Below are 21,793 nucleotides of genomic sequence, written 5' to 3'. Positions count from 1 at the left end.
CATCCTGGGTACTGTGCAGTGTTTTATGGCGGTGTTCATGACGTCACTGTCAGTTACAATCTAACCTGAAAGAGAGAGAGAACGTGCAGATCTAATCAGTCTGGGTTTAGAATTTTGCGCAGGCAAACCTGCAGACAGCTTCTGTGTGTGTGTGTGTGTGTGTGTGCGCGCGCGCAATGAGCAGGTTAATGTTTATGAGGTTCTGCACTAAGAGTCGGAGTGTTTTATCCGGACACAGACTGCTCCTGTCCGCGGCTGGGATGGTAAGAGTCTCCTGTTCCCTCTGTGTGGGGGTTAGGGGTCAGGGGTTAGGGGTCAGGGGTTAGAGTGCCGCTGTACAGTGCGCTGAGAGTTAGAGCGGAGTTTCCTATGCAGTGACGTCATCATTTACGCTAACACAGGGGGGGGGGTGTGTGTGTGAGAAGTCACGCCGTGCTTCGAAACACGTTTATTACTCGGTTCGGTCTGTAAGCACGTGAACAAAGACGTCGAACATGTTCACGTGACTATTCTGTAACCTTAGGTGCGTTTGCGTCATGCACGCGCGAGCGTACAGCACGCTGGTCATCGGCAGCAGCTCTATTGCACATGGCGGGAATGTCTTATGTTCTGGGTTCCGCCATCTGCAATAGAGCTGCTTCCCCGGAAGTAGACAAGCAAAATTACCCATCAGGCCCTGCGCAAAGAGACGCAAAAACACTCAGAAATCAGATTTATCCATCAGTCATGTACATTTTTATAATAAATCAGTTTTGGCCTTAACATATAATAAATATTTAATTTCAGGAGTATGAAGTTCTCACAGAACAGCAGCAGTTTCCGGAGTTGCTCTCGTCACCACGGTAACGCTCTGAGGAAGTGATGTCAGTGTTGGTGATGTTGCAGGGTGTCCGGATGTAGGCGGGACTGGAACACTGTACAGCTGCGTTCAGTCCCACAGTGCACTCCACAGGACGCCCCCTACACCTCATGTACAGAGAATGCCGGTTAAGGGAACTTCCCTTGATAAAATTCCACCGTTTGGAACGCCGTGCAACATCACCAGCGCAGACATCACTTCCGCCTTGCGTTACCATGGTAACATAATCACCTCAGGTGCCTGTCGCTGCTGCTGTGGAAATTTCGTACTGCGGACATTAAATCTATACATATAACAAAACTGTAAAGTTGCACAAAAATTAAAAATAATTGTGAAAAAACTAATTTGAGATGTTCGATGAGAAATAGAACACATCAAGATGGTTTTTGGAATTGTTGTCTGTCTGTTTATCTGTTTGTTTGTGCACGCATCACATAAAAACTACTGAAGGGATTCTAATAGGGTTTTCACAGGTGTATTTGGTTGAGCTTGAGGTAAAATGTAGGCTTTGTTTCGTCAAAGAGAGGATATGCTAATTTGAAATTTAAACGGAAAATGCTGTTATATCATTAAAGAAATCAACTTTGAAAAATCATAAGTTTATCTCAAAATTCAACAGATATCACTAATACCATTATAAAACATATACTATTGAAATGTGCATAAATTATTTAAATATTTACAGAGAACATATTACTTGCCCATATAATACTAAGGATTTCTTGATTAAATGAAAATTTTAATTGTGGGTAGTGGACTTCAGTATTCTTTATGTTTACATGTCTTCATTTTTATTGCTTGGTGTGGGACTGTGTTCTGAGTAGCTGTGTTAAACACCAGCTGTGTGTATGGGTTAACCAAACCAGGGTTAGGTTAGGCTAACCCTAGGTAATACCTACTGGACGCAGTGCCGGTCCCAAGCCCGGATATATAGGACGGTTGCGTCAGGAAGGGCATCCGGCGTAAAGCCTGTGCCCAGTCGTTGTGTGGACTGGATTTTTCACTGTGGTGAACAACAACATCATCATTATGGTAATAACTGTCGCTCCGCAGGTGGAACTGTTTGTCTCAAGCGGGTTTTAAACAGATTACAGCATAGAAAGTATTCATCTGGTCAGGTTAGCATTTCACTCCACACCAGATCTCTGCCCTCGTCAGGTTTAAGCTCCGGTTTTCACTCACAGTTGACCAGTGTACGTACCGGATCTGCTCAGGTCCTGCGTCTGCAAACGACCTCACACAATATGATTGGCTGTAAGATTATATGACGACATGGAATTTTGTGAATCTCAGACAGTATATAGGATTTTAACTGAGAAATTCAACATTACTTAAATCAGATTTATACACACACAGCCAGACCACCAACTGTAAAAACCCAAAGAGCAGAAAGGTCAAGATCCAGGCGTTGAATAATCTATATAGATAAAAGAAAGGTTTGGCCTGTACATTTGTCAGAACCCTCTTTTAATGATATCTTGTGTCTATGCGTGTATCTATACGAGAAATGCTGTAGGTCCCTCTGACTGCAGCGACTGTGATTGGATTTCCTGCTGAGTTGAATGTCGTGCTGATCGTCTCCTTTAACTTCTTCTCTGGTTCCTGAGCTGCAGTAATTTCAACCTCTGTCAGCTCCAACGCCATGGTTTGCTCTGTTTCATTCACCATTGTTAGTCCTCCAAAAAACCCTCAGCAGCACAGAGGAGTAGGAACACCACTGCCACCTAGCGCTTCGGCAGTGTAATCACAGAGCAGCACAGACACCAGCGCAGAAGAATAAAAGTTAAAGGATAAACGTGTGTGTTTTAGAGGGAGAGGTTCACAGTGTTAGTATGTATGAATAATAATTTACCAAAATGAAATCAAATATTCTAATATTTTGAGATACAGGATTTTTGTGAGCTAAATCTGTGATAATTAAAATTAAACCATAAAAGGCTTGAAATATCTTTTCAAAGTTTCACTTTTTAACTAAATTTTTTGAGATGCATGAAATTAATTGAATTTATTTTTAATAAAATATTTGATCTACATCTAAAAGAAATATATATTTACAGGTACAGACACTACTTTTGTAGAACTGAATTGTTAGAATCAGTTTCTTCAGGTGTATTTCTGGGTTTGTTGTAATTTTATCCTGTAACTTCTACATCTGCCAACAGATGGCGCCACAACACTGATATTTACATTATTTATTTAGTTGAACTGATTGTACCTCTGTCTCTTCAGCTTTAACAGACTGTGTGTGTGTGTGTGGGTGTGGGTGTGTGTAGACCACAGACTCACACTGGTTGAGTGCAGCAGAGAGGGAGCATGCGCTGATGGAGCTGAAGGCAACGGGATGGGTGGAGCTGGAGGAGCGAGACGCGCTGTATAAAGAGCTGCACTTCAAAAACTTTAATCAGGTTCCTACTCTCACCAACACACACTCTTACCAACACACACTCTCACCAACACACACTCTCACCAACACACACTCTCACCAACACACACTCTCACCAACACACACTCTCACCAACACACACTCTCACCAACACACACTCTCACCAACACACACTCTCACCAACACACACTCTCACTAACACACTCGTCTTGCCATCGTCTTATTGCCTTATTACATTTTCTTTTCTGTTTCTTTTAAGAAAAACATGATCTTTTCCATATTCATGAGAATATTAAGATTATAAATGAGGGGAGAAATTTCTAGGATCAAAGCTGGTAAAAAAAAAAGTGGGCGGAGTCACTCTGGAGTTCCATAGCGGGCGGGGTCACTGATCTATATAGTTAATCCAGATATGGGTTTTGAGCTGGATGTTGTTACTACACTTCCTCTTTCTGATGTTTGGGGATTAAATAAATCAAAACCCTCATGGCACCACACAGCACCTCCTCCCGCACCCCCTTCTCTGTGTGTGTGTGTGTGTGTGTGTGTGTGTGTGTGTGTCAGTCCCCATCAGTGTGACAGGGAGCAGAGCCTAGTTCAACTGAAGCCGAGGTTTCCATCAGAATCATTTCTTTCACAAACAATCCAATTGGTTAAAACCTTTCATCTGTCACTGAAAACCACAAATGCTCCAGTTATCCATGTGTTCCTCATCTCTGTCTGTCTGTCTGTCTGTCTGTCTGTAAGTCCTTTTCTCGCTCTCTCTGCCCCATGATGTAGTGATTACAGATCGTCTCCGTCACGGTGTTTGTGATTATTATTTATTAAGTATTAGCATCAGCTAGCGCGCGTTGTCTCTTTAACAACATTAAAGTTAATTGACATTAATTGAGCAGTTTTATTTTATCCAGGTGTTTATTTAATCTGCATGAACCTGTGCATTTAAGCTGTAAATGTAAACATAAACGTAAACATGTGACGAGACGATTTTCAGTTTAAACTCTACATCAGCTCTCACTGGGTTCGGAGTTTCACTGCGAGTTTTGTTTTTATATCTTTTTCAGTGCAGCTGTTTAACGAAAATAGTATAACCAATAACCACATTGTCATTTTTATAGTAATAGTATAAGTAATATAATAATTGTATAACACTAATTGTGTATGTTAATTACCTCATCTGCATCTATGCGTGTGTGTGTGTGTGTGTGTGTGTGTGTGTGTGAGTGCCCGCGCAAATGTTAAATTATGTAAATTCCCCTTTTGATTTAGACACATTGTAGTGTAAACTGAATTAGCTCGATTTAATCAATAATGAAGTCATGAACATGTGGAATATTCCAGATGTGATAATAGATATAAATGTTGGGGGTTATTTATTTATTTATTTATTTATTTATTTATTTTCTTGGCAACCAAGATTTTCCAAACTGAAATTTAAATTTATGTAATTTTACTTAATTTTTTGGGAGGAGAAGCTCATGGGTTTGGTTTCATTTACATTAATATCATCAACAGACATTCTCTACACTTTAGAAGGTGTGTGTGTGTGTGTGTGTGTGTGTGTGTTGATAGCAGAAGCAAGTTGACTTCATGTAATAAATATATTTTTGTCTCCTGGGTTAAATAAATAAATAAATAAAGTTAAAGAAAAAAAAGGTACATAATAAAATAAATAACCTTGATCCATCATAATAACTTCACACTGTGTGTGTGTGTGTGTGTGTGTGTGTGTGTGTGTGCATGGCAGTGTTCCAGCTTGTCCTTCATGACAGTCATTCTGTAATCTTCCTAAATGCCCCTCAGAGTGGCGAGGTGGGGGGGGGGGGGTGTAATGGCTCGGCCCGGGTGCTGGTGGTTCTGATTATCGGAGGCCCTGCAGTGTGTCACTTTAAATTAGCGGCTGTGTGACAGACATAGTGTGAGGGGGAGTGTGTGTGTGTGTGTGTGTGTGTGTGTGTGTGTGTGTAATGACACACAGAGAAAAACAAAGAGACACACAACCAAAATCTCCTTGACCTCTCAGACTCGTAGTAAACGGGGCGAGTGTGCTGTCTCCATCCAGAGTGTGTGCGCGCGCCCATGTGTGTGTGCGAGCGCACGTGTGTGTGTGTGTGTGTGTGTGTGTGTGTGCATGTGTGTGCGAGATTCTGAGTGTGTAAGATTGTGAGATTGGGAGTGTGTAAGATTGTGAGTGAGTGTGTGTGAGTGAGTGTGTGTAAGTGAGTGTGTGTGAGTGTGTGTAAGTGTGTGTGAGAGTGTGTGAGTGTGTGCACAGAGCATTGTGTTCCTTGAGTGTTTTGTCACTTCAGTTCCTGTGAAACAGCCTGAGATTTTTGAAGTCAAACTGAATGTAAGACATGATGAAGTTGAGTTAAATGGAAGCTGTGTGTGTGTGTGTGTGTGTGTGTGTGTGTGTGTGTGAGAGAGAGAGAGAGAGAGAGAGGTTAAAGCCGCGCTCCACTGCACCAGTTCACACTTTATCCTCCAGATTTGATGTGAATAAATGAGGGAAACGTTTTGGACACCAATCAGCGGCGGTGGTGATTTAATAACGGCCCAATGTTCCTAATGAGAGCTGAGAAAGACCAGGCCGCCGCGCTCGCGGCTCACGTTGCAGGAATCTGACAATTACGTTAAACTGATTGCGAGGCGGTTTGTACTCCGATACTCGAGCCGATCGTAGAGCCGCCGATCGTGTTACATCATGTGTCGGAAAATTGGTTACAACACACTAAAGACTTGAAGCAATTTCCTGCCACGAGTGTCTGTGCGTCTGTGTGTCGGTGCGGCCGCGGCGGCGCGCGGTGCACAATGGCCTTTCAGTGGGCTAATTATCCGCGGAAGCATTTACAGGCTTAATTGAGATTGCAGAGGGAAATTGCTCTGAAATAGCGGCGCAGTGAACATCGAGAATCACGGCCTCTCTCAGGTAATTAGAATTCACATAATCACACACAATGGCCTCTGAATGGTGTGTGTGTGTGTGTGTGTGTGTGTGTGTGTGTGTGTGTGTGTGTGATCAGTACACACTGAGTTAAGCGCACGTTGTTTTGTATTATCTGTACTAGTTTGAGGGGCCTCACACTGTAGTCGCAGGATATTTGGTAGGATTTTGTTACTAATATAATTTTGTGCTAAAGAATGTTGCAGCCTCAGATGTAAATCTGTTTCTCACACACACACACACACACACACACACACACCTGTACTGTATCACAGCCACACAGTATATAAGGACAATCGAACCGTCTCTCGTACCAGTTACTCCTGAGCCTCGTCTGGTTTTCACTCTGTTTTGTTCTTTGTTCTGCTGATCGTACGTCGCCTGACCTTTGCCCCGCCTCTGACCTTGTTTTTGTCACGTTTGGTTTTTGTTCCATCGTAAAGCATGACAAATAAAGCTTTAGTTTATCTGCACCTGTATTCACACATGCTGCCCCCCCCCCTGCTGCTCAGGTAAAGCATATAGGGGGCGCCGTAGTCAAGTGTTCTACCTCCTGTACTGTGAGACCTGCAGTCAGTAGCATTTTCACTTATTTTGGGATAAACAAAGTAGGTATTTGGATCATAACTCCGGCCACTTATGGCTCTTCAGGAGTCACACAGCATGTAGTGAGCTGCAGGGCGTCGCCCAATTATTATTATTATGATGATTATATACCCTAAAGAGTTTGAAGGTGTGAGTGTGTATTCAGGGCGGGGAAGAGGAACTCAGGTGAGAGTGTGATGATGTAAAGAGTGTAATTATGGGATAAGAGTAAAGCTGCTGTGTAATAAAGAGAAACAGTGACGTGTGCTGTAATAATAAGGTTTGGGGAAATAAATAAAGTATATTACTTTTGTTTCAGTAACATAATGAGGATGTGACTAGAGTAATATCGTGCAGTAATAAACAGCGCTGTGGGAGTAATAATTCATGGGGATGTGTACACTGTTTGTCTTTACTGCAGGCCTTTGGATTCATGTCTCGAGTGGCTCTGCAGGCGGAGAAGATGAACCATCATCCGGAGTGGTTCAATGTTTATAATAAGGTAATAACTTCCACCGAGCGCCGCTCCGTCACCCCGCGGCAGGCGTTTATAAAGGCTCGCTCAGTGTTAACACCAGCGCCGCGTTGAGCCGAGCCGAGAGGCCCCACGCACCGCTGCCAAGCTTTCAATATGTCTGCACTGACACGACTCACGCTAACGCCGCTAGCTCATGTTTCACACCAGAACAATGCGAATCTGAGCAGATCCTGTTTTTTATGGTCAAATCTGCTTTTTTTTTGCCATGTGTGTGAAGAAACTCGCAGCAGTTTTGGACAAACAGCCTCAAATCCAGCTGCAGCCTCTGTTAGCGACCGAGCTCCTGCTGCACTGTGAGGAATTCCACCATTAATCCTCTCTTTATGAAAGGCTCCGGGCGCTCACTCTGCTACTTTCCACTGTGTGTGTGTGTGTTTTTTTTCCTTCCATTTGAATCTTGTGTTCTTTCGCAGGTCCAGGTCACATTAACAACACACGATTGCGGCGCTCTGTCGAAGAAGGACATCCGTCTCGCCAAATTCATCGATAAAGTCGCTCTGGCGATTTAGTGCTGTGAGATGGCGTCATCTCTCTGGATTTGTGTGTGTGTGTGTGTGTGTGTGTGTGTGTGTCTGTGCTTGTGTGTTTTTGCCTGAGCTCTGGGCTTACCTACGACCTGCTGTAAACACTGAGGCATAAAGAGTTGTTCTGTCACGTTAAACTGATCTTGAATAAACGCATGAATACAGTTTTGTTATTGTCATTATTACATGAATACATGAAGCTGAACTGAAAAAATCTAATGCACAGTAAGGCCACAGTGAGACGCAGGACAGAACGTGAGCTAACGGTGATGATGTAAGACAGTGTGACGGTGTGTGAGAGTCTGGTGTTAGTTGCTCTGGGTCGGAGCGGTTTGGTAACCGTGTTGCATGCTGAGCAAGGCCGTGCTCATGTCGTGTGGTTCTGAAGGTGACGAACCTGCAGCACCTCAGTGATGGCATGTGGACTGAGAGCTGGTTGGCAGGAGGTTCGCAGCAACTTCCACCTCTTCAGATTTTGGTGATCTTACAGCCGATGCGCTTCTTAGGCAAGTGGATCCCAGGCTGCCGTCTGGTCCTGCAGTTGGAGGAGGCGGAGGAGAAGCACATTGATGATGATGGAAGTGAGCACACTTTCTGTAATGGCTCAGGAGAATGATGGTGGTCTCCAAGAACCTGAACGACTCAACCCTGGACTCAGCTGATGTAGAGATCATCACAGCTGGATGAGGTTGCTGTGGTGCTGCTGTAGGATTGTTTACATGGACCCTAATATTCCTCTAATAACCAGATTAATAGCTTAATCCGAATCGAAATGCTTCATGTAAACCCCTCCGTTGGAACAGTCTGACCCGATCTGGCCCAAATGAGTTTCCAGTGGGAATGAGAGGGGGTGTAAATTTTTTAATCTGTTCAGTGGGTAAATATTATCCATGTAAAGGATTGACCTGATCATTTCTCTCTTGTTGTAAAAAAAAATCTATTGTTTCTGTGCCCTAGGTAGAGGTAACACTATGTGGCATGAAAAGTTTCCAGGAAATTTAGCTTCCGTTCCTGAACTGTGAGAACAAACACCTCTCTCCCTCCTGTCTTTACTGTCACTTCTGAGTCTCTGGCGCAGAAAGAAGCTTGGATTGGCTCACGTTTCACACACAGTAAAGCTTCTAACCAATCACAAAGGAGACTAAATTCTTACAACCAAACATAACACAGAAAGCCAGATTTATCTTAAAAGATTGGGAGCCAGAACCAACTTTAAAGTTGGAGAAAAATACTTCTCTCTTTTTAAGTTGTATATACCGGCAGATTAAACACTTTACAGCGGCATGAACACTATGCGCACATCAGAAAAGTTTGATTCTGATTAAATGATTTGAGTCAGACTGAAGAAATATTGTGCATGTAAGTGTAGCCAGTGTTCATGCATGACGGTGTTCTCAGCGTTCTCAATTCAGCTTGTTATTTATAGGAACAATGCGTTTGTAATGTTGTTAAAGCTGCTAAACATAAATAGTTTCTTTAAGTGTGTATGTGTGATGTGATGTGAGCATGAATCTAATTATGACTGAAAAGTCATCACAACAGAAAATGAAAAGCTCGTAAATATAAATGCTTGCTGTCGTGAGAGAACGTTCTGTCTAACAGGCCGTGCTTATTTCCATCTTGCACATTACTGGAAAAAGACCAGAAGTGAACTGTGTGTTCTGATCAAAGCTCTATTTGTCTCTGCTTTCATTTATGGACTTTTTTAATCTAATGACAAACAGCAATCGATTCAGGATGCTTCGACTTGGAAGGAAGTGAGTGATGTCTCTGGCCTTAATGCTAAGCTAAACCAACTGATCCAGAATCAGCTAAAAAAGTTGAGAAAGAGAGCGCAAGAGAGAGAGAGACTTACCAAAAAAAAGAACTAAATGATAGTTAAATAGCAGTTAACATGTAAGCTAATGCTCTGCGACTGACAGGCCACACCAGCAGTGTGTAACGCCTTCTACAAACCTTCAGGTCTGTCAACTGCATCATGTTTAATTTACAAGTGTAATGATTTGATGCTTGTTGTCATGGTATTTAATAGGTGTTAATAGTGTGTGTGTGTGTGTGTGTGTGTGTGTGTGTATATATATGTGCAGAAACTCAACTACCCTGCACACTTTGTGCTAAAATCTTTCAGCTCCAGCTCTTAATTCACGTCAAGTTCATTGATTATTATTGTTATAAAGTTTAATAATAATCCATAACTAAACACAGTAAACCAGCTGAAGAAGCTGCATTTGGTTACAAACTCCAAAAAAAGAAATTTACAAAATCAGTCTGAGGATGTGAACAGTAAGATATGTTTTCACAGTTCTTGTGTGTGTGTGTGTGTGTGTGTGTGTGTGTGTGTGTGTCACTGATTAATTAATTTCTATTAAAATTTTTAATATAGGATTTACGTTTACAGCCAAATGCTCTCGCAGAGGTTCTTCAAGCTCACTATCCACACACTCCTCCTTACACGGGTTCACTGGGCTACTGACTAATAGCACCATCAGGTAAACCATGTTTAGGAGGGTTATTTTTAACTCAAGCTGTTCAGACATCTAGAGGAAGTTCATTAAACAACTCTGGTGTCAGAGCAGAGGAGATTGAAGAAGCAGGCCTGCCTTCTGCCCTGATGCAGGACCAGGCGAGAGGTGCTAGACTTTTTGATGTTACGCTCATTATTTTAAGCTTGACTTTAGTGATCAAACAGACCATAGTGGTTTAGTGTTTAATAATTGAGAATGTAAGACCTATGTTTTGTCAAATAACTTATAACCATGTAATTATGTTAAATGTAAGGTTATAATTATCTAAATTAGTATATTATATAGTATTTAGTTAAATTTGTATATGTACACATTTATGTAGTTCTAATGATTTATATGATGGTAAGAAGAAGAAGAATGCGGTATGTGTGTTTGTGTGTGCGCACGCGTGTGTATATATAATTGTATGTAGTTGTATAAGAAGTATACAGTTTTTGTCTCCTGTAACTGTTGTATGCAAATAATAGAGATGTGCTCAATGCAAATGTTCATCAGACCTGACTTCGCGTGCGACTCCGAACTGAGTGTTCTTCGATCCTCTTGCACGAGATGCAACACTGAAAGCTGATTGGCTGCTCTACTGATTCAATCCGAGAGACTCGGTGGTCTTACTGGTGTGTTTATGCTCAGTGCTGTTGATTAAACTTCTATTATTTACTCATAGTGAATATATTTAGATTTAAAAATAATTTGGGATAAAATTCTCACCACGTACAATTTCATAATTATGAATATGCGCAGCCACACACACACACACACACACACACACCGTGTGTAATCGCTGTTTGTTGTTGTTTTTGTTGTTTTCTCACAGCTAGTTGTACAGTGTACCTATTTCAGTTTGTGTTTGCGTGTGTGTGTGTGCGCGCGCGCGCGGGGGGGGGGGGGGGGTAATAACGGGGGTAATAACGGGGCAGTGACCGAGCCGCTGATATTCTGAAACTCTATTTCATTCTGCAATTCATTCTTTCAATTCCTGCTATCCGTTATCACCCAGATGAGGATGGGTTCCCTGGTGAGTCTGGTTCCTCTCAAGGTTCCTTCCTATTACCATCTCAGGGAGTTTTTCCCTCAGCACCGTCACCCTCGACTCGTTCATCAGGGACCATCTGATCATTCTGATTCACACACACTCACATCTCATACAAACTTATAATAATTCTTATGATTGTGTAAAGCTGCTTTGCGACAATGTTAAAAGTGCTATACAAATTAAATTAAATTAAATAGAATTCTCTTCTATGCGTTAATCAAACAGAATTATATAAAACTAATTCTACACAAATAAAATTATAATATTTCATTTTAAGGAGAGGAAGAAATTAGGAAGTAAATTAATTTTCATTTAAAACTTATTTGACAGAGATATGGGCAGGTACATTTAAACAGACACTATCTTAATTAAAACAATTTATATGCAATGTGTGTGTGTGTGTGCATATTCCTGATATTTTTAGGTATAATAAAGATACTAAAGGTATCTTTATAATAAAGATTATAAAAAAAATAATAATTTAGGTATATAATAAAGAAACTATTATTATTAATTAACTATATTATTATTATTATTATTATTATTATTATTATTATTAACTGATTTCCGTTACGGGAGAACAGTTCCAGTTTAGTTAAATAAACAGTTTAATATCAGGCGTTATAAGCTTGGAATAATCTCCTGAGTCTTTAATGCTGATATGAAGTGAATAAACCGCGATAAGGTGATAAGGTAAAGGAACTGCAGCTCGCGCGTTATTTTAATGAATTACAAGATCATTTTAAACTAATTTATAGTCAATCTTTAACCATCTCTCTGTTCTTATTTACGTAATTTTGAATATTTCAGAAAACACTGGGTTTCATGATAGCACATGTTAATAAATTGCTATGAATGGGCAATGGTACAGTCAGAGGGGGAAAAAAAATAAAATATATATATATATATATATATATATATATATATATATATAGTCTGAGTTTATTTCAACTGTGTCGGAAATCCGGAAATTATGTGAGTGATGTTTCGGTTTATTGTATAAAATTGAAAAATTCTATTCGGTACGCACGTGTCACATTTTAATTCAGGAATACAGCCATTTAGATACGAGTTGTTTTTATCTGTACCCGGGGAGAGAGTAGAAATTGTGATGTGCTAATTGTTTAAGACCATTAATTATAATCTTTAATTATAATTTAGAATTTAATTTTAGGTCTTTCGCTAAACAGAAAATTTTGTCGTGACATTTATTTTAAAAGTCATTTTAAAACCAATATGTTGGTTTTATTTTTCATAAACACATGAGAACAAATTCCAATCCACATCTCAGTACATAGTTGTTTAGCCTACAATTATGTTTTACATTTCTGTACAAAACGTTTTCTTAATTCACAAACATGCGGTTAGCGATCAGTCAAAAAAATCAACGATGGCACAGAAATAAAATAAAAAAAATAAAAAAACAGAATGAGCTTTAAAAAGCAGAGAAAGCTACATAACGGAGAGAGAGACAGGTCAGAGGTCATATACACTCCACTAAAGCAGTCTAATTAAATGGCCAGAAAATTGCTTTTTTTTTTATTAAACGAAAAAAAGTTTTCTTTTTGTTCAAATACATTAAACTATTTACAGAGTTACAATGTAACATCTTCACTTTGAAATCCAAGCGCGTGGATTTGATTAAGTCTTTGTGCAAGTTCACGTAAACAGGCGGAACGCAAAAATCCGTCCAAATAATACAAACAGAACATCTGCAACAACAGCGGATCCAGTTTTGGTCGCTTTTCTAAAATTTGCATTTCCGTTAATCCGTTAGCTGTTGTACTGGCACGCGGATCCTCCGTATCCGAACCCGGGATGCTGCTTGGGTTTGAGTCTGAGGGTCGCGAGGCCCGAGCTGCACGTGTCCCGGTAGACCCCGTAGGGCGCGGGGGGCGGGGCTCCGTACGGGCACGCGGGGGAGCTCATGGCGGAATTGATGGAGGAGCCGCCGAGGCCGTTCAGGTTGCTGATGCTGTTCATGCTGGAGGCCATGCTCATGCTCATGCTCATGGAGGAAATGGAGCTCGGGGACGAGAGCACGGGCTGTGACGTCAAAGGGCTCATGGAGTTAAAGAACGGGAAGTTTTTGGGCGCGAGCCCCTTGTTGGTCCAGTTGTTGTACCCGTAGGCGGGGTACATGTCCTCATAGGGCTGCACCAGACCGCCGAACTGGGGCAAGTAGCCGTTCTTACACAGGTCCATCTGCTGATTCCGCTCGCGCTTCCGCCACTTCGCCCGCCGGTTCTTAAACCACACCTAAGCCAAAAAGAGAGAAAGAAATCTACTACTACTACTACTAATAATAGAAATAATCATAATAATAATAATAATAATAATAATAATAATAAAAACACATTTATCCATCACCATACAGCAGCATCGTCACTTCTGCTTTGGGAATTTATAATCCAATATTCAAAGAACTTTTGCTTAATAAAGGTTTAGGCTACGGCAAAGTGTTCTGCATGGGTGTAAAATAGATTTTTCTCAATTTTACATTATAACACAAATATGTAACAGTTTGGGGACTAAATCAATAATACAACAATAATAAAACGATAGAAAAAAACAACATAATTTAACAACAATAAAAACAGAAATTAAACATTGATGAAAAATTAAAACCGAAAGGAACGCAATATTTAACATTTACCTTGGTGCAAAAAAATATTAAAGCAAGGTAACAAAGCAGCTTTGGTGGAATTATAATAATAGTGATATAAAACCGGAGACTGATATTCGATTGTTCATAAAAATGATCATTCTAAAGAAAAGAAAGAGACAGCATGCTTTTTCACCTGTGGTTTAATTAATAATGATAACTATATTCCAAAACATTACATTTAAATTGAGGGAATTGTTTTTTAATAAACAAATATGTTGATTTTATATTGACTTTTACATGTTATAAATAATTTATTTAGAAAAAATATTTTAATAATTACTATAGGCTAATTAAAATAATAAGATAATGACAAAGTACATTAATAATATTGTAACTTTTACTTTTGAAATAATTATTTAGCAATTGCAGAAATTTGCCAGTGAATGGAAAAGTAATTGAATATGTATTCCAATAAAAAAAATTCGCAAACATGTCTTTCACATATAGATATAAATATATATATTCTTCACAAAGTTTAGGTTTTATACAAAGGTTTGTTTTAGTCGGGGGTTTTGTCTATTTTTAACTGACGCGAAGTTAAAGCTAAAGTTAAATGTTTTGTTGAATAATCGCATCTTATTTCTTGTAGAAATTACTAATTAGTGATTACTAAAAATTATTAATAATTTCGTCTAGTTCAGATTGAAGTGTAATATCCCAAATAAGGTTGTGGACTCACGCTTTGGATACTGTATTTTTTTATTACTACTACTAATAATAATAATAATAACAATAAAATCCGGTAGTTAGTGAATTTGCGCGAAAATAATACGTTTAACTTTTATGTTTTATATAAAGCAACTAACGTATAGACTGAAATTTTCGTTTTAAATATTTCGCTTTTTGGCACAAACGCATAATAACATGAGTTCGTAATTATTAATGTCATTATTGTCATTATTGTTGTTGTTATTATTATTATTATTTGCGCTAAGACTGTAGACTAGCGGTCAGACATTTACTCGCTATAATCGAAGACGTGAATGTGCGTGTTTATTTCTATTTCCTGCTGATGTATAAAGGGTTTGATCTCTTACCCGGACTCGTGCCTCTGTCAGGTTGGTCCACACGGCGATCTCCTCGCGCGTGCTCATGTCCGGGTACCGGTTCCGCTGAAACGTGGCCTCGAGCTCCTGCAGCTGCTGGCTCGTGAAGTGTGTCCGCTGCCGCCGCTGCTTCTTCTTTTTAGGATCTTCTGGGTTTCCGTCCTCGGTGCGCTGCTCCACAATCCGCTCCTTCTCTGTGGAATTTATTTATACTTCACTTAGTTTATCTTTACATTTATATGTTAGCGTTTAAACAATTAATAATTATTTGCATTATATAAATGTAATGTATTTTAACTATGGCTGTAAAGATAATTAGCCTATACATCCGAAAATATATGAACGTTTGCATTTATTTACCTTTTACTTAGCCTCATTGTTAACCTCATTTACAAATCTAAGTTAAATCATTTGTTTAGCTAATTACGAACTTAAGCAATCTCATAGCCATTTACAATTAGCTTTACAGTCAGTTATTAACTTTTACGCTTTTACATTGTTCAACCGAATGTTGAGCTAGGGATATTACCATTCTGACTATTCGACAAAAACTAAAACAAAAAAAGGAAAACGTTCCAATGGAAACGTTTAAACAACGAAAAGGCCAAAACGCATTTGAAGTTCAGAAAATTCTAAAAACGTAGAAAAATTTTAATAGATTTTTTGCAGATTCCGTCTGGCAACAGGAGCTCAATCAGAGTCTAATATAATCTAATCTCAAATCTTTATCTAAATCTGAGGCTCATTAAACATACATCTGGCGCGAGCAGGCCCACAGTGTTCCATGGCCTGCAGGATTTGTGTTAAACTGAACACTGCCGAGCTGCCCGACATCCAGTAAATAATAAGAATCACAAGACAGAAGTAAATGTAAATGTTCCCGTTTATATGCTGTTTTTTTTCGTATTACGGGTCACACAGAATTGCAGCTACAGTCTGAAGTTATTTAGACATAAAGCTTCTGTTCCATTTGATCTTTGTTCCTCGAAAGTAAAATGAGGGCCTGAAAGATCAAACTGTGGAAACGGGAAGGTTTTTAAGGTTCTTTAAGTTCCACTAACGAGATTCTCTTCGTTCCGCTCCACTAAAATGTGTGTGTGTGTGTGTGTGTTCACGCGCGGTTAATAACACGAAGTGAGGGTTATTGTGCTGATCCGAGTGAGTCTGATCTTATTAAGATGCTCAAAAATGTGTCACAGTTTATTGAAAATTTAAAGCTAAAATAAAGGGAAATAAAAATAAAAATGAGAAATGAGACACCTGGCCGCGGTCACCGCGCGCTTTTCACTTTACAAGAGCGCAACCACTTCTGATTTCTAGCTGTTTGTCTACAAATCTACAGTCTGAATGTAATATAAACACTTTAATAATAATAATAATAATAATAATAACACCGGAACAGTGCGCGCTCGCGCTGCGGTCAGTCCCGTTCGATCTCGCGCTCACCTGCGGGCTCGGTATCCGAGGACTCACTGCTCGTGGGCTCCAGTGTGTCGCGCGCGACGTGTGCGTGAAAAGCGGAGGTCATGTCGCGCGCTGGCGGGAGTCTCGCGGTGTCTGCGGATATTCGCTCCAAATTCATCCCACCTTCAGAAAAGGACAGTGTGTGTGTTAAAGTGTGTGTGTGTGTGTGTGTGTGTCACTCAGCTGCCGCCATATTCTGAGAGAGACAGACAGACAGACAGACAGGCAGAGAGACGGAGAGAGAGAGAGAGAGAGAGAGAGAGAGACAGCAGGTCTGATATTTCCGAGGTAAAGACTCACACTGCGGCTGGAGTTAGAGCGAGTTTCGCTTTCCACCGTACTCTCCTCCCCGGTCCCACCCACCACACACACACACACACACACACTGTGCTAATCTGAATTGAATAAACAGCCGCCCGCGAGGCACACACACACGCACACACACACACAGGTGTCGTTTTCTTGACACTGGGATGGTGAAGGTGAGGGACACTGAGGGTCAAAATTCAACCCTGTACTGAACAAATTCAGATTTTTTTACTCAGTGCAGCATAAAAATTACAAAAGTGTACACTACTCACAACGACGTGCACACTCCTAAAACAGACTACTCTACTCATAACAAAGTGCACACTCCACACAAAAGTCTACACTTCTTACAAAAGTGCACACTTCTTACAAAAGTGCACACTACTCACAACAGAGTGCACACTGCTCCCAAAAGGATACAATCTCACAACATAGTACACTCTGTACACAATTGTACACTAATTACAACACAGTGCACACTGTTTCCAAAAGGATACACGAATCATGCGAGTGCAAAATAATCACAACAGAGTATTCAATACTCACAAACGTGCACACTACACAGAACACTGTGCACTACTCTCACTGCACGGAACTTTCTTCACGATAAATACACTATCTATCTATCTATCTATGTATCTATCTATCTATCTATCTAACAGTGTACACTTCTTACTACAAAGTGTACATTACACACAACGTAGTACACACCATTCACAACAGAGCGTCCAGTTCTCTCATCAGAGTACACATGACTCTGTACACACCAACACTACCCACGGCAATAGTGTGTGTACTAGCTCTAGATTATTATACACTTTATTATTAATGATGTATAGGTGTTTACAACAGAGCACTGAAAATATTTAAGTTAAAATTGTAACTTCTAAATTATAAATTTATAATTAAAATGATATATTAAACAATTAAATATTAAGGATATTAATTGATGATTAAGATGTTTTTTATTTTAACCTGAATTATTAAAAAAAAGCTAGGTGTGTGTGTGTGTGTGAGAGAGAGAGAGAGAGAGAAAGAGAGAGAGAGATTTTTACAAGCGCCAGACTTTAAGGATTCCACTTCACACAACTATTTAGAAAAGTGCACACTATTTACCACAGAGTGTACACTACTCACGCAAGTGCAATACAAAATAAATAAATAAATAAAAACCTTGAGTGAGTGTACACTACTACAACAAATTTCCCACTAATCACAAGACTGCTCTTATCACAACAAAGTACACACTACAGATTAGAGCATTTACAGTGGTGTGTGTGTGTGTGTGTGTTATTATGCAATCATTCTACAGTATATTAAACCTTAACATAAACACACGCGCACGCGCGCGCACACAAACGAGCAATATTACCTCAAATTCACACGCACACACTGGGTTTGGAGTATTGAGAGGAGTATATTCGTGAGTATAATCGTGACGGAATCAGAGTAAAAAATAGTGCAAAGGCTTTAATCAACAGACAGGTCGCGGGTCTGACTTACTGAACTGGACACAAATATTCAGAAAAGTATTATTATTAATGCATTGTCTCTAGCTGTAGCAGTGTGTGTGTGTGTGTGTGTGTGTGTGTGTGTGTGTTTAATATTTTTTTCTCTGGATCTGAGTCCTTTAATCTGACACACTGTAAACACCGAACTGTAATGTGAGGAATCTTGTCGCACTGTTTCTGTGTGTGATGCAGAGTGACACCGGGATGAGTGCCGGGGCTCAGCAAGATGCCAGAGACAAAACCAGACATCAGGACAGCATCCAGGCTAATGAAAGCTATTGCTAATTTCAATTATTTTTAAAATGATTATATTACTAGTTACTAACTATTTTACAATAAATTAAAGTCCCGCGTTTATCCTGAGGGCATGTATCGGATATTGTGTCATTTTATCTGTAAAGGGTTTTACATAAAGTTTATAAATTACTATTTAACTGTGAATATAGCTATTTAAGATTCAGGTTGTAATCCATCACAGAGTTGAGTCTTAAACACACACCAGCAGTCCGCAGGGGGGAAAAAAGCCTTTTAACCGTTTTAACCTTTTACCCGCGTTTTCACTGAACACTGAAATTCTGATCCAGTCCCTTCATGAACAACACTGCAAAATAAGTGCAAATATGAGTGGAATATAGGGAGAAAATATGAAAAACTAAGAAAATGTGATCGAAAGGAAGAGCTCAGGAGTGAGAGGAAGCTGTGGACAATTCTCTGCAGAGTTTTTTCTTTCTTTGTGCCCAATGCATTATTTTATTACATTTTAATTTTCATTATTTTCTTATATTCATTTATATTTATGTTGAATTATATTTTAATTATTTTACCACCACATGTGTGTCCATAGTGTGTGTTATTGATCATTTTAAAGCCAGTGATGTGTGAACTGTGCGCTGATGGAAGGTGTTCTGATGCACGAGGTCCAGTGGATACAAATTATATTTCTTAAATAACGCATTTCTACAGGTTTTGTGAGACGTCACCATTTCTATAAAGCTATGCTATAATAACATAATTTGAGAATTCTGTATGACGGCTTAAATCCCGAACTCTAGCGTGTGCGCTAACTCTGGATATCTTACACACTTTAATAATGATGATGTTAGGATATTTAGTATACAGCACTGACAATATTTCATAAAATGTTTTATATTTACATAATTAGATATTAAGGATATTAACTGTAGGATAAATGTTACTTCAAACCGGATTAGAAAAACTGCAAATAAAAAAGCCGTAAATGTTAAAAATTAGCGGATCACGTTAATTCGGTGATGGACAGGATGAGATCATCAGATAGTGTGTGTGTGTGTGTGTGTGTGTGTGTGTGTGATTTCACAGGCGCCAGACTTTAAGGATTTGAGGCCATTTGATGAGCTTTAGTGACAGAAAGTCGGTGAGATCAGCCTTCAGGGCGTTAAAGTTCTCCTCATCATCCTCCATTAAACGCTCACACTTACTCCCGCTCTCCATTTCCGCATCTCGCGCCCTGATTCCGTTTTCATTCCGGCAGGTCAGAGGTCACGCGCTCTCTCACCGCATGTGTTCAAATGAAATGATTTTTATTGCGTAAAAAAGGTTTAATTTTGACTCATTCTTTTGCTCGTTCAAAATGTTTATGCCACTGTAACTCGAAATGGTCAAAGTTCTAACACATTTCTGTAACTGATTTGGTTGTTTACATTTAGTAAAGATATGGTGTATCGCTTATTATAAAACTTTCGCGGTATGCGAACCTGATGCCAGAACAAATACATTCATAAACAACAACATCAACAACAACAAAAACAACAACAACAACAACAACAATAATAATAATAATAATAATAATAATAATAATAATGTAGATTAAAAGAGTTCTCATAAAATGTAGGTCCTCAGAAGAGCTATTTAAAGTGGGATTTGTAACTATAGCAGCGAATATGCAGTTTTAAATAAACCGTTGCGGGTATTTGTGTTTCCAAAGAAGAAAAAGAAAGAAAAGAAAAGAAATCAGCATTTTTAGTAAATTTGAAAGAGTTTCTTGCACTACGGAATTTTCCGTTTAAGTTAACATTCATGAATGATCAATAGTAAATTAAATCTATCTTAAATCTGATCTGAAATTAGCGTTAATAAAACAGATTCCACTTCCCCGTGTTCAGTGTAAAACCACTGAATTCAGAATTTTGTCTAAGTTTTTTTTTTTTTTTTTTATAAGAGAAACTGAAATTAAGCGTTAAACCCTGACACTGTTTTATTTATCAGACAGTTAAACCAGTTAAAGTGCTCCTCGTTTTTAAATCATTTTAATGTCACCGCTTATTTGACTTTATTTTGTGAAAACAGACAGATAAAACCGTTAATATGCTCTAATTACATTTCATTACACTTCAATTCAGAGAAGGCTGTATTAATGGTAAAGGAGTTTGCACAGGTCAAATGGTGTGTTCCTGTCACCGGAAGTGATTTTTACTCGGTAATTATTTTAGTTCCTGTTGTGTCTCACCTGCTCTCAGTCCATAGCACTGATTAACACCATTACATCATCTTTTATTAATTAATACGGAAAGCTCTCGCGCTCTGTAGTGAGGATGTTAAACAGTCTGTTTTTTGAAACAGTTATTTATTAGACAACGTGCAAATAAAAAAAACAAAGCAAACAAAGTATTTTATGTATATTAACTAGTTGTAATCCTTTTGATGAATTTCGTTTCCATGAGCCTTTTCCAAATATGACATATAAAATCAAATCCTCCTGTTTTATTTCAGCGTTTAATATCAGATTAGAATTAAATCAACATGTTACCTATTATTTCGCCTAAAGGACATATGCAAATCTTTTAAACATTTTAAACTATATAGAGGGTTTATTTATTTTTATTTATTAGTTTGGTAGTCTGTTCATTAATTCATTTATTTATTCGTTTGTTTATACTTATTCACACAAATATAATAATAATAATAATAATAATAATAATAATAATAATAGTAGTTTAAAAAAAAAAAAAAATCAATGCCATGCACGTGCGATTACATTTTGTCAAAAACATAAAAATGAATATATAATGCAGTAAAAAGAATAAAGTCAGTAAAGCCAGGTGTTCAGTACCTGCAGCTCCGCATGACATCAAACTTTTGGACAAGTTTAATTCCATTCCTAATCTGAAAAATAAAGAAATGGAAAAAAAAATCAACAAGTAACTAATTAAATAATATTAAATAAATTACTTGGTTGTTGCTGAATTGTACTTTTTTAAATACAATATGATTAGAAAATTATTACTGCAGACTTGCAGCAGCACAAACTGCTTCCGAGTTTTTAGAATAAAAGAAAAACACAAGCTGCGTTTCCCGCCTGTCTCTGTGAGACAACCTGGACATGCTCTAGAACTCAAACACACAGAGTTCTTCTGACTCTAGAACCC

The 21,793-nt window shown here is 38.9% G+C and overlaps 2 protein-coding genes across 4 annotated transcripts; one reads left to right on the top strand and one right to left on the bottom strand.

Annotated features, from left to right (window-relative positions):
• Positions 1–61: 61 nt before the first annotated feature.
• LOC128507435 (pterin-4-alpha-carbinolamine dehydratase 2-like) lies at positions 62–7,998 on the top strand. Of its 2 annotated transcripts, none has more exons than XM_053478355.1 (4): positions 62–263; positions 3,133–3,264; positions 7,193–7,273; positions 7,723–7,998. In XM_053478355.1, exons 1-4 carry the CDS (start codon positions 177–179, stop codon positions 7,816–7,818), a joined length of 396 nt encoding a protein of 131 aa, XP_053334330.1. In that variant the 5' UTR covers positions 62–176; the 3' UTR covers positions 7,819–7,998. The 2 variants fall into 2 exon arrangements, with proteins under 2 accessions (XP_053334330.1, XP_053334331.1); XM_053478356.1 differs by having other exon boundaries at positions 201–263; positions 3,089–3,264.
• Positions 7,999–12,796: 4,798 nt separating this feature from the next.
• Positions 12,797–21,551, bottom strand: pitx1 (paired-like homeodomain 1). Of its 2 annotated transcripts, XM_053478638.1 has the most exons (4): positions 21,478–21,551; positions 16,552–16,692; positions 15,097–15,299; positions 12,797–13,650 (listed from the first exon to the last, which is right to left on the bottom strand). In XM_053478638.1, exons 1-4 carry the CDS (start codon positions 21,521–21,523, stop codon positions 13,165–13,167), a joined length of 876 nt encoding a protein of 291 aa, XP_053334613.1. In that variant the 5' UTR covers positions 21,524–21,551; the 3' UTR covers positions 12,797–13,164. The 2 variants fall into 2 exon arrangements, with proteins under 2 accessions (XP_053334613.1, XP_053334614.1); XM_053478639.1 differs by lacking the exon at positions 21,478–21,551 and having other exon boundaries at positions 16,552–16,918.
• Between the last annotated feature and the right edge of the window lie 242 nt (positions 21,552–21,793).

The sequence above is a fragment of the Clarias gariepinus genome, chromosome 19, assembly GCF_024256425.1.
Source record: "Clarias gariepinus isolate MV-2021 ecotype Netherlands chromosome 19, CGAR_prim_01v2, whole genome shotgun sequence".
In the NCBI taxonomy this organism is placed as follows: Eukaryota; Metazoa; Chordata; class Actinopteri; order Siluriformes; family Clariidae; genus Clarias; species Clarias gariepinus.
The sequence above is the reverse complement of the archived record's forward strand: the minus strand, read 5'-3'. Positions and strand labels throughout refer to the sequence as shown.

Bases quoted from the DNA above. Each gene is read 5' to 3' on its own strand.
- LOC128507435 (XM_053478355.1), top strand. From the start codon at position 177: ATGAGCAGGTTAATGTTTATGAGGTTCTGCACTAAGAGTCGGAGTGTT. The intron at 3,265-7,192 runs GTTCCTACTCTC...TCTTTACTGCAG, and splicing joins ACTTCAAAAACTTTAATCAG to GCCTTTGGATTCATGTCTCG. The intron at 7,274-7,722 runs GTAATAACTTCC...GTTCTTTCGCAG, and splicing joins GGTTCAATGTTTATAATAAG to GTCCAGGTCACATTAACAAC.
- pitx1 (XM_053478638.1), bottom strand. From the start codon at position 21,523: ATGGAATTAAACTTGTCCAAAAGTTTGATGTCATGCGGAGCTGCAG. The intron at 16,693-21,477 runs GTACTGAACACC...CCTTTTCTGAAG, and splicing joins GATGTCATGCGGAGCTGCAG to GTGGGATGAATTTGGAGCGA. The intron at 13,651-15,096 runs GTAAGAGATCAA...TTTTTGGCTTAG, and splicing joins TGACAGAGGCACGAGTCCGG to GTGTGGTTTAAGAACCGGCG.